The sequence below is a fragment of the Lutra lutra genome, chromosome X (genome assembly GCF_902655055.1).
Source record: "Lutra lutra chromosome X, mLutLut1.2, whole genome shotgun sequence".
NCBI lineage: Eukaryota > Metazoa > Chordata > Mammalia > Carnivora > Mustelidae > Lutra > Lutra lutra.
Window position 1 is genome coordinate 43,258,522 of NC_062296.1, and position 12,504 is coordinate 43,271,025.

General features: G+C 41.1%; 1 protein-coding gene across 8 annotated transcripts; it reads right to left on the reverse strand.

Annotated features, from left to right (window-relative positions):
* Positions 1-209: 209 nt before the first annotated feature.
* ARMCX1 (armadillo repeat containing X-linked 1) lies at positions 210-4,389 on the reverse strand. 8 transcript variants are annotated; one of them, XM_047716147.1, is made up of 3 exons: positions 4,174-4,389; positions 2,360-2,463; positions 210-2,106 (listed from the first exon to the last, which is right to left on the reverse strand). In XM_047716147.1, exon 3 carries the CDS (start codon positions 1,983-1,985, stop codon positions 609-611), a length of 1,377 nt encoding a protein of 458 aa, XP_047572103.1. In that variant the 5' UTR covers positions 1,986-2,106; positions 2,360-2,463; positions 4,174-4,389; the 3' UTR covers positions 210-608. The 8 variants fall into 8 exon arrangements, with proteins under 8 accessions (XP_047572103.1, XP_047572098.1, XP_047572097.1 ...); XM_047716142.1 differs by having other exon boundaries at positions 2,351-2,463; positions 4,196-4,385; XM_047716141.1 differs by having other exon boundaries at positions 2,351-2,463; positions 4,174-4,385.
* Between the last annotated feature and the right edge of the window lie 8,115 nt (positions 4,390-12,504).

Below are 12,504 nucleotides of genomic sequence, written 5' to 3' on the forward strand. Positions count from 1 at the left end.
CATCCCCATTTTTACCCTATCCTTCAAGCCCAACTTACTTAAGTGTCCCCCTCCTCTGTACAACTTTTGCCTGAGCACTGTTGCCTGCAGAAGTTTCTGCACAGATGAGAAGGGTTTGGCCATGATCAGAGGCTTGTGGTTTTGTTAGTGTATTTTTGTTTCCATACATCTTGCCTTTCCAAATAGATCATAAACTCAAGGACAGAATATTTTTTTTTGCTGGTTAAAACACACCACTTTATTGATGAAACACAAGTCGAAGATTAACAAATGTAAACCAATACAAAAGTGTAGCTTATTTATGATTAGTCTGCTGTCAGTTTAGGTAGAGGAAAGAGTAAAAAATATCTCAATCTAGGTAGCAAGATGGAATCAATAAATGCTTTCTTTACACAAGCTCTAGTATTCAATAAATCATTAAAATGCTCCATACTGAAACCAGCCACAAGTAACATCACCGATGACTCTTGATATTCATTATTCCAGAGTAGGAGCCAAAAGGATCTCATTGTCATGTAAGCACAGTGGAAAACAAAGAATTTACAAAATGCATTGTTCCCAGTGCACAGTGAAAAATTATCTCAATATTGTTTGGGCCATACTCCAAATTAGAGTTTGGTCAATACTTTTAGGACTTTTACTTTCACCACCAGATCATTGTGATTTGCTAATGCCTTGATTTTCTTAACACATACTCCAGATTCTTTGAATAAGAAAAAAAGTGAACTTCTGCTGAATTCCTTCTTAGATGATGCGAGCCCTTCATTTTTTATGTTGTCATTTATATTCTCAAATAGAGTAAGGATATTAAGAAGAATCTCTCTGTCCCATTCTTTATTAAAGAGGGAAATCAATTCTGAGGGAACTTTACAACTGACCAGCTCTCTCGTCATGGCTGGATTTTCAGTAAAGTTTATAATTAGTTTCATAATCTGAATCTTGGTGAAGTAATTTCCCAGGAATAACAAAGCAAAAAAGTCTGGAAAAGAATAGGAAAGCAAATGTTGGTAATGATTAGTCACAGTCATGTTGGTTAACAGTCTTAGTCCAGCCATCTGCACAGCTGAATCCAAGCGACAGATCATGGTATCATCACACACTTGACTGATATATGTCTTAATCTTCCCCTGATTTTCAGCATTCACACTCAAGTTATTAAGAGCATTGTAAGCTTTTTCCCTAATAATAGGATCTTTTGTTTTTATCAGTTTTGCAATAATTGGAAGACCACCCAATTCACGAATGGCATTTTGGTTAAAAGAATATGCTGCATTGTTACCCAGAGTGACCAAGGCTATTTCTTGAATAAAAGGATCATTTGATCGTTCCAGGATGTTAAGAACCTTTTGAAGGTCAGAAGCACCCAGAATATCATCAATTTTATAGGGAAAGTTAAACTTGCCCCTGCGAACAGGCCATGATGTAGCTGGAGTCCTGGTGCTCTTACCTCGGGTCCTTCCCTTGGTTTTTCCACTTGCCCTACTTCCAGACCTAGCCCCACTCCTGGTGGGGTGGCAGCCTCCACCCCGGCCTCCTGGGCAGGGTAAACTGGGTGCAAGGGTCCTATTCCCAGAGATAGTGCCCAACCTGGCTCCTCTGCTGGCCTTTGCACTTGCCTGTTCCTTCAGAGTGCTGAAAAGGGCTTTGGCCTTGGCCTCTAGGCCACCTCCACTCTGAGCCCCCAAGTGGGCCTCTGCCTTTACATCTGAACCATTCTGGAGTTCCATGCCCACCTCAGCCTTGACCTTTGATTCATCCTGAAGTCTAGCCCCAGCCCCCACCCCAGCATTAGCCTTAGCTCCTTTCCCAGTCTGGACACCAGTCTCTACAATATCACTAGATTCTTCTTCATCATCTTCCTCATTGTCGTCCCAGATTTTCTCGTTCTCATCTCTTCCCCAGGTCAGCCTGTACACGCAGTAGCAGGCGCCAGCCCCAATCACCACACCAGCGGCCACGCAGCCAGCTTCCCGAGTACGGCCCATGCTGGGGTGAACTTCTGAACCAAATTTTCAACCAGGGTAGAGTGGGGTTGCTCCTATGTTGGGGGCGGAGTCTTCAGCTACAGCTGGCAGGCCCGGTTGCAGCTTGCAGATACAGTGGAACCTAGGAATGAAGGAAAGATTTAAGGCATTAGTCTCCCCATTTTGTGCCTTTGCCTGCAGACAGACTGAACTACAGACCAGCAAATGGACAGAGATGTGACAGGGATTCAGGGCTGGATCAGTGATTCCTTTCCTCCACGGGGAAGATAATTTTGAAAATTTTCCCCACCTCCAGATCCTCCAACCTCATGTTCAACCATCCCACCCCAGTACGTTATATTTAAGGTATCTAATCAGTTCCCTACCTCCCCTACCCCTCCAGATGTCTTGGGGTAGTGGCACCCCCACATCCAGCAGCACAGGTACAGGCAGTTTCTTCCTTCTTTTCCTTGCCTGGAAGTCCACTGTGTCCTGCAACCTGCATACAAAGGGGTGGGGATGAGGATCCTGAAGGCTCAAGGGACAGGACTTCACCCTGGATGGGATACACTTCCCTCTCCGGAATCTCTGGCCCCAGTTCTGAGTAGCCCAACCCTCTACTCCTCAGCGCAGACTCCTCAGTCGCGGAGCTATTGCTTCGAAATTCAGTATCTCCCTTCCCCATCTCCTTTATCTTTTTCAATCCTTGTTTCTGATTGAAACAAGAATTCAATCAGAATCCCCCCTAGTCAGTCACTTCCTTCAAAAGTGACTCCGCAACCCTTTCCCTGTAATAAAATGGATGGTGGTGGAGAGAGTGCTGAAGACAGACTGTAAAATGCACAAAACTCGCCCTTGCCCTTGCCTCTCCCACCCCCACCATCTCAGAGATACCGGACACTCCTCCCTCCAGTCATTATACCAACTTCCACCAATCCGGAGCAATTTCCTTCCCCCCTCATCTCAGTTTCTGCCTTCTCCACGAAACCTAAGGACTGCTAACTCTGGGACTGAGTGCTTGACCAACAGAGCAAACCCTAGACACTGTACTCCAAAGAGTAATTTGGAGCAAGATTCTCCCCACCCCCATTTCTGGCGACACTCCGCCCCCCAGCCACTTCCTTCCTTTCTGTGTTGTCTAACTGCAAAGCACTTTGTTTTGAAAGCTCCAAAACGGAATAAAGTGGAGGAAAGGAGGGGAATGCGGAGGCGGTGCCCGGGTCCACTCGGGTTTGCAGTCTTCACAATTCTCCACCCCAGGGGTCCCCAAATAGTGCCACCACCCTCACTCTGACCTGCTTTTTCTGGACAATCTTCCTGCTTTCTAGGGTTGAACTGGCCCTAAAGTGCAAGATGCACAGACACACAAGCGACAGGGCAGACAGCTGGGCGGACAGAAGAGCACTTCACAGAGTCCCAATAGCAGCTTTTCCGAATTCAGGATCCTGGTTGTCCAATATTGGCCTCTCACCCCTACCCCTATTCTCAGGACTCCGCTGACATCAGCCCTCTTCTTGCCGGCGTGCATTCACCCACTCCGCAGCCCCCACCTCCAGTGGTCCGCCATTTTCCCAGCAAAAACCACACCCCTTTCGAACCACGCGACAGGGAGGAGGCGGGGCGACGGAGTAGGGAAAACCAGGGGAGCAAAAGAGCCCCCTCCCCGATGCATTTCCACCCCCAACGACAGCCATTTTCCCTGAAGGCACTGTCACATCCTTTTTCCTACATAAAATAACAGGAAGGCAACTGGAGTCAGAAATGGGCCCAAGTTAAGTCAAGGACCTCAGCCACCCCCACCCCCTCCGGGGACTGCGGGGCAATCCCACTTTGCACAGACCTGCAGGGATTCCGGGCAGATACGTTACTCTTTTGCTCTGAGTGGTACAGCGCCCTACTGAAAGACATGGGGAATGACAGACGCACAGCCTCACCATTCTGGCTTGGTAAATGGACCAGCACACAGGGCAAGAATCTTTGTAGCTGCCCTTCCCAATTCAAGGCCCTGAATGCCAAAGTTTTCAGATCCCCTCCCTCCTGGTCTGGGGTGTCCCCTGGAATCCGGACCCCAGGTCCACCATTTTTGTTCTTGTAAAGGCCAGGGATAGTGCAAGCCTGTGGAGAAAGCAGGCCTTGTCCCTCTTTGGTCTCCACCCTCCGCTCCCCGCACCGCATGGATCCCGCAAGCAGCACCCATCCACACACAGACCTGCTGGGATTCAGGCAGTTACCTCCTCCTCCTTCCCTGGCCACAGGCCCGCCCGCCCTCTGGGTAATATGGAGCTGGTAACCGGACCAAACCAGGACCAGAATTAGAAGGATGCCTGCAAACGTCAGCTCCTGCTCACGTAAGGGCCACGTCACCCGTGAGTTCAAGACCCCAATTACCACTCCCACCAGCGGTGCGGCAAGAGCCGGCCCACCCCTTTCCTTCCCAGCTACATCAGGTCCTGCCACTCATTTTCTTTTGCCAATCCCAGAGGCTGAGGAGAGCTTCTCCTTGTGGCTGGAATTTGCCTTTCTCTGGTTAACACGGAGAAAGTGCATCTGTTCCCTTGTCCATTGGTCTTTTCTTCCTCTTTGAGGAACAGTTTTTTTTTCCCTTCTCTATTCCCTGTCCAATTGCTTCTCCCCTTCTCTCACTTTCCCCCACCCCCAGCCGTGAAGAGCCAGCATTTTTTTTAAAGTTTTTATTTATTTATTTGATAGAGACCACAAATAGGCAGAGAGGCAGAAAGAGGAAGGGGAGCAGGCTCCCTGCGGAGCAAAGAGGCTGATTCGGGGCTGGATCCTAGAACCCTGAGATCATGACCTGAGCTGAAGGCAGAGGCTTAACCCACTGAACCACCCAGATGCCCCAAGAGCCAGCATTTTCCCTGCACTCCTATGTGCAATGGGTGGAAAGATCTCAGAAAAGAATATACGTAGTGGGAGTGTCTTACTTTCTTAAACTTTCCTGTTCATTTTTAAAAATCAGTAAAATGTTACTTTTATATTGAGAAAATTAAATGATGCTATTTTCATTTGAGTGGAGAATTTAAGTGGGAACGAAAACCCAAAAGACCTCATTAATTACATTTTATTTATTTATAATACAAGAAAAATGTTTTACTGGTTATAACCAAATGGCAGCTTTCAAAATATACTAATCCATTTTAAAATTGAAAACAATTTTTTTCATATGATCTATGAATTAGTCCACAAAGAGATCTAATCTTTAGTTGTCTAATTTTGGCCAGTTAATGTAAATGATCCACTACTTTTTCTACTTTAGGATCAACTTACAATTTGATAAACAAAACAATACAATTCTGTCTTGTTTGATTAAAGAAAGACATGTATTTAATGTCCCAAAGTCTTGGCGGAATGCTGAAGGAATCTGTTGTGATTTGATGGCTGTTTTGAACACCTGCTCCTGGATTAGATTCCAGTCCACTAAGGAGGAGGCAGCTGAGGGTGTGGAGAATGTAGAAATGGTCTGATCTCTCAGCTCTGTCAAAAAGGGAGGAAGGAGGTTGTTGACCCTCTACCTCCTCTCATATTCCTGAGCCTTGCATTCAGCCACTTGACTCTATCTCTGGCTCTAAAAGTACACAGGGACTGGTGACCAAGGTGGTAAATACCACCTTTACTCAGGGGACCAACTTGAGTAACTGTCTTTGGCTTCTTCCCTTTCTCCCTCCCTCCCCCAAATTCCCACAGGTGTAACTCAGGGATGCCTAGGAGGGACTGCTGCTCCCACAGAGCCCTGCAGCTCTGGGTTCCCATGAAGAAGAAGTGATTGCTGGCTGGCAGAGGCACCCAGATCGGCCTGCTCTGCCCTCTCTCCTGGTGCCTTAGTTAACAGGGCTCCTTAACACTGCTGCTACCACCTGGCTGGAGGGGTGCAGCCAGCTGGGCCTCTTACCTCTGGCCTCCTTGCCACAGGGCACCCAGGGAGAACCTGGTCTTGCTTCAGGGTCACTGTCTGCAGCCCACACCCACTTTGCTGCCCCCTCAGCCAAATGTGTGCCGGGACTGCAGGGAGTCTCCCCACTGATCATACCTATTAACCTAGAGTGGGGTTTCTCAACTGACCACCTCTGTGTGTGCCTGAAATTGAACACAAGGTTATGCACATACACATGTTCATTTCGTGGAAAGAGGGCTCATAGCTTTAATCAGATTCTCGTGGACATCTATGACTTTAAAAATATAATAAACTACTTGCCTAGGAAAAAAGATATATCCCCCTGTGTAGAAATCAATCTCTTCCTTTCTCTCTCTCTCTGCCTCTCTCTCTCTCATTATGCACATTTCTTATTTTTTTAAAAAATGTGCAAACAGGGGCACCTGGGTGGCTCAGTGGGTTAAAGCCTCTGCCTTCAGCTCAGGTCGTTTTCCCAGGGTCCTGGGATAGAGCCCTGCATCTGGCTCTCTGCTCAGCGGGGAACCTGCCTCCTCCTCTCTCTCTCTGCCTGCCTCTCTGCCTACTGTGATCTCTATCTGTCAAATAAATAAATAAAATATTTTAAAAATGTGCAAACAATGCAGAAATGTATAAGGTAGAATGTGAACGTGCCCTACAATTCCTGTTCCACCACCAACGACTTTTAACAATTTCCACGTTTCCTCATGCAAATGCAGTAAGTATATGGATGCATGTGTCAAGTTCCAAGTTGAACAACAATACACAGAATGAAATGGTTGACATTTAGTGACATTAAGTGCAATGAATCTGCACTTTGAGAACTGACATCTTTAAAAACTGTGTCTATCCATGTTGACTTTTATGATCTTCAACAAATTTTATGCTTCTTCAAGTAGGTTATACTCATTACTTGCTAAGTTTATTCCTAAGTATTTTATTGTTTTGTTGTTTTGAAGGATGAAATTCCCTTTATAATTATATTTTCTACCAGGTTATTGCCTATCTAAGGAAAAATAATCATGATATATTTATTTTTAGTGCCCTTTCTTAGTATTTCTGATAGTTTTTCAGTTGAAACATTTGGTTTTTCTAGGTATGCATACATAATCCTCTTCAAATGATTTTTTTTAAATTTCCTCTTTTCCAATATTTATATCTCTTATTCTTTCATTTTCTGGATGTACTGCATTGACTAGAACCTCCAGAAAGATGCTGAATAATGGTGATTGAGGGCCTCCCAACCTTGTTCTGAAGTAAATGGGAATAACCCCTACTATTTCACCATTTAGTGTGAGTTTGCTGTTTGCTTCTGATGTGTTCTCCTTCTGTTTTTGTGTGAGTGGGGTGATGTCTAAAAGCTGCACTTTTAGGGTGCCTGGTTGGCTCAGTCAGTTAAGCATCTGACCTCAGCTGAGGTCATGATCTCAGGGCCCTGGAATCCAGACCTCCCACATTGGGCTCCCTGCTCAGTGGGAAGTCTTCTTATCCCTCCGCCTCTCCCCCTGCTCATGCCCTCTTCCTCCCCCCTCAAATAAATAAAAGCTGCATTTTCATAACCCCTTATATAAGACTGAGAAAAATTCAGTTGTCCACATCATAATATTGGGAAGGAGAGGAGACCAGGGAGAATTGCCATAAATCCTGTGCTTATTGTGAATATGTTGGTGAACAAAAACAGACACTGATTCTGGAAACAAGACCTTGATGAAATAATCACACATGCATACAAGCCGAAAAAATATTGTGAATGAATGGAACATATTAATATAATAAAAGAAGTGGCAGAGTCTGGGAATCAAAAAAGACTTCCTTGTGGGGGGAAAGGGAGTGAAAGTTTGAACCGAACTGAAGGAGAGCAAGTATTAACTAGGAAAGGAGGGTAGCTGGAGATAAGAATGTTCAAATTCTCCACCTTTCTGATAACCACCTAACCCATATACCTCAATCCTAGGATAAATCCTGTGAAAATCACTGTTAACTTTTCAATTGACTCTCCAGGTTTTGTTGGTTTTTTTTAATAGATATCATCACCAACTATATATATATATATACACACACACACATATATAAATGTAAGTAGGTACATTGTATGGATGTATATACACATATAGCTTTTAAAAATAATCTGGGGTCATAGAATGCAAACTATTTGTTCACCTAATATATTGTGTACATTATTTTATCAGATACAATAACAGTCTGCAGTGTGGATTTACCAAAATTTTACCAGTCTATTAATGATTGATATTTAGCCTCTTCCCAATCTTGGTCTATTACAAAAATGCTAAAATGGGAACCTTCATACATATATATTTTGACAATTGTGGCATTATTTTCTTATGATAAATTCCTAGAAGTGGACTGACTGGGTCAAAGTAGATGTTCATTTTTAATTATACCCATGTTGCCAACTTTTACCTCTTAAATTTTGATATATATATATTCCATGTTCTGCTCCAAAATTTTCCAATTTCTTTAATTATATGTGAGATTAATCATCTTCTCATAGGTTTGTTAACCATTTGTATCTTTCTTTCTATGAATTGCCTTTCCGTATTTTTCCATTAAGATTTTCATCTTTTTCTTATTAATATATAAGAACTTTCTGTAAATCAAGGAAATGAGCTCTTTAACTATTATAAGTGTTATAAATATATTCACGGTTTATAATTTTTTGGACTTCTGCAATATGGAATTTTTAAATCTTTATGATACAAAACTTATCAATTATGTCTTTACATTTTGGGGGTTGTCTGTTCCGCTTAGGAAGGCCTAGATTTTCTTCAAATGTGATAATCATTTTGCAATATATATGTGTATCAAATCATCACACTGTATACCTTAAACTTACACAACATTATATTCAATTATATCTCAGTAAAACTGAGGAAAAAATAATATCTTTCTATATAAGAACCAATTTTTTCTAGTTGTCTTCATTCTTTTTCCTCAGCAGCATTTCTAAATTAAAAAAAAAAAGAATGACTCCTAGAGCATTGCCTGGCACACTATAGGTTATCAATAAATACTTGTGGAATTAAGGAGTATGTCCTGCAGATTTTTTTGTTAAGAGCATTCTTTTTTTTTTTTAAAGATTTTATTTATTTATTTGACAGAGAGATCACAAGTAGACAGAGAGGCAGGCAGAGAGTGAGAAGGAAGCAGGCTCCCTGAGCCACCCAGGCGCCCCTGTTAAGAGCATTCTTAAGTAGCTTACTTTTCTCCATGGCTATTGTAAGTTGAATCTTTTCTTTATCTTACATTTTCTGTTTATTGTTTTTATATATGAAAGTGGTTGGTTTTTACAGTTGATTTTATAGCCAGCCTCTTTATGGAATTCCTAAAGCTTCAAATAGTTTTTAGTTGATTCTCTTAGATTTGTTTCGTTTGCAGTAATGATCTTCTTGTCTCCTTCTTTCCAATACTAATATCCCATTCCCTTCTCAGATAATTGTATTAAGTAGTACCTCCAGAACAGTGTTAAATAATGCGGAAAAACTGGCATCCTTGTCTTTCTCCTGATATATATAAGAATGCTTCTGGGGGCGCCTGGGTGGCTCAGTGGGTTAAAGCCTCTGCCTTTGGCTCAGGTCATGATCCAGAAGGAACATAGGTCTGTCAACCCATTTTAGACTTCTGACCTCCAGAACTGTAAGATAATGTGTCCTGTTTTAAGCCATTGAATTTTCAATAATTTGGTAGAACAGCAGTAGGGAACTAATACAATGTCATTACTGTTTTCAAAAAACAGAAGTTTTTTTTTTTTTTTTTTTTTTAATATTTACCCTGATGTTAACCATTTCTAGTGGTTCTCCTTCATTCCTGAATTCCACATTTCCCCCTGGTATCATTTCCCTTTTGGCTAGGGATCTTCCATTAGCATTTTTTTACATGTCTGTTGGCAACAAATTCTCTTGGTTTTCCTTCATCTGAGAACATCTTTATTACATCTCTGTTCTTGAAGCATTACTATGGTTTGGCAATTCTTTCCTTTAAACACTCCAAAAATGTTGTTATTCCCCTATTTTCTGACCTTCATTGTTTGCGATAAGAAAACCACAGTCTTTCAAATTGCTGTTCTCCTAAAGTAATGTGTTATTTTCCTCTAGCTTCCTTCATGTTTTTTTCTTTACATTTGGTTTTTAGTAGTTTGATAAGATGTGTCTAGTCATGTTTTTTTTTGTTTTTTGTTTTTTTTTTAGTTCATCCTGCTTGGGATTTATTGACCTTCTTGAATCTAAATTTATGACATTCAAAACATCTGGGAAATGTTTAACAATTATAACCTCAAATAATTTTCCTATTCTAGGAGGGGCAAGCCAGAAAGATCAGAAACTTCTATCCCTTCCCAGCACCATCTCACAGAGCAGGATTGTCACTCAGGTAAAAGCAGGTGCCTGCTTTCAGCTCTCGTGCAGTGGTACAAGAGTTCTTCCCAAGAAGAAAGGCGAGACACAAGGATGAGGAATGCTACAGCTCTGCCTAAAGGGCTGAAATCATTTGGAAAAGGTAGTAGAAAATTCCACGCATTTTAACAGGCATTGTTAAAAAAAAAAAAAAAACAGTGGAGATCTTGGTGGAGAGGCTAATACCTTTAATATAAGAAAAAGGTCAGAATAGTCACAAATTTCCTAGAGAGAACCAGGGAAAGAGGCAACCAATAAAAGCCCTCTTAAGATCACATAAAAATTGTGGGGATCAGGAAGACTGTGTGTATATGTTAGGCTTCATCCTCGTAGGATAATTAGAGAAAGATATGAAACAGGCTTGAAGGGATTCCCCAAGCCACACAGAGACCCATAAACACAGGGAAAAAGCCTCACTGGCACAAAGAGCTTAAACATAACCTCTGACCAAGCACTGACTAAATCATAAGCTACTCTGACCCAGGGACAAATCCTAGAAAGCCAAGATTAAAAATAAAGCCACAGTCATCCTTGCCAGTCTGAAAGAATGTGTGAATATCCAAGGCTATATCCTTTCAGGAACAATCAGAGAAGAGGCTTCCAAGCTACTAGTCCCTGGCTAAAGGGGAGAGGAGTAAAATATGTAAACTCACTGAAATGTGAGAGCAGCTACATACATATCTAATGATAAAGGGTAAGTATCTAATTGAAGGAACTTAAGCACAACCTTTGACCAATAAGTGACATGCTAACCCACAGGCAAAACCTAAGAAGCCAGGCTAAAACATAAAAACAAGGGGAAAAGATCTGGGCTGGAACATCAGAGATGCACACAGTGAGTGTGTGTGGGGGGGACAAACTTCACAGAATTAGTCCCACCAAGTAAACAAACAAATGACCACTGAGAGGAGCATCAGTATACAGGGTTGCTATATTACCTAAATAACCAGCTCTCAACAAAGGATTAAAATACATACAACAACTATATAGAAAACATAAAAGACAGTATAAGTGTATTTTTTGTAACTCTATTTTTTCTATTTGATTTAAAAGACAACTTCATAAAGCAATATGAATAAATCTATGTTGATATACATACATTGTATAAAGATGTGATATATATGATAATAATGCAAAGGAGTGGGTAGGAATGGAGCCATTAGGAGCAAAGATTTGAAATTAAATTGGTATTGATCTGAACTCGATTTTTTAAGTTAAGTTGTTCATTGTAATTCCCAGAACAACTACTAAGAGAATATATTTTAAAATATAGTAAAAGAAATGACAAGGGAATGAAAATGGTACACTATAAAATGTCTACTTGACATAAAAGAAAACAACAGTGGAGGAATAGAGGAACAAAAGAACATAAGTCATATAGAAAACAAATAGCAAAGCGAAATAAGTCAATCAGAGAAAGAAAGTTATCATCTGATCTCACTCATATGTGGAATTTAAGAAACAAAACAGAGGATCATGGGGGAAGAGAGGGAAAAATAAAACAATACAAAATCAGAGAGGGAGACAAACTGTAAGAGACTCTTAATTATAGGAAACAAACAGGGTTGCTGGAGGGGAGGAAGGTTGGAAGATGGGGTAACTAGGTTATGGACATTAAGGAGGGCAAGTGATGTAATGACCACTGGGTATTATATAAGACTGATGATTCACCGAACTCTACCTCTGGAACTAATAATACACTATATGTTAATTCATTTGATTTAAATTAATTAATTAAAATTTAAAAATAAAATGTTAACGTAAAAGAAAAGAAAACAAAGAGCAAAATAGCAGATATAAATTATCCTTATCAATAATTGCATTAAATATAATTGTATTAAACTCTCCTATTTATTTATTTAGATTTTATATTTATGTACTCTCTACACCCAATGTGGGGCTTCAACTTATAACCCCACACTGAAGAGTCACATGCTCCACTGACTGAGCCAGCCAAGCACCCCCTAAACACTCCAATTTAAAAGCAGAGATTGCGAATGGATTTTTAAAATATGATCTATGCTACCTACAAAAGACATACAGAATCAAAGACACAAATAGGTTGACAATCAAAGGATTAAAAAGTTATACCATGCAACAGTAAGCAAAAGGGACTTGGAGTGGTAATATTAATACCAGAAAAATTAGGCCCTAAGACACACATTGTTATTAAAAACTAAGAAGGGTCATTTATAATGATGAAAATGTCAAACTACAAAGAAGA

What these genes read in the sequence shown, in the direction of transcription:
- ARMCX1 (XM_047716149.1), bottom strand. Translation starts at nt 1,985, where the DNA reads ATGGGCCGTACTCGGGAAGCTGGCTGCGTGGCCGCTGGTGTGGTGATT.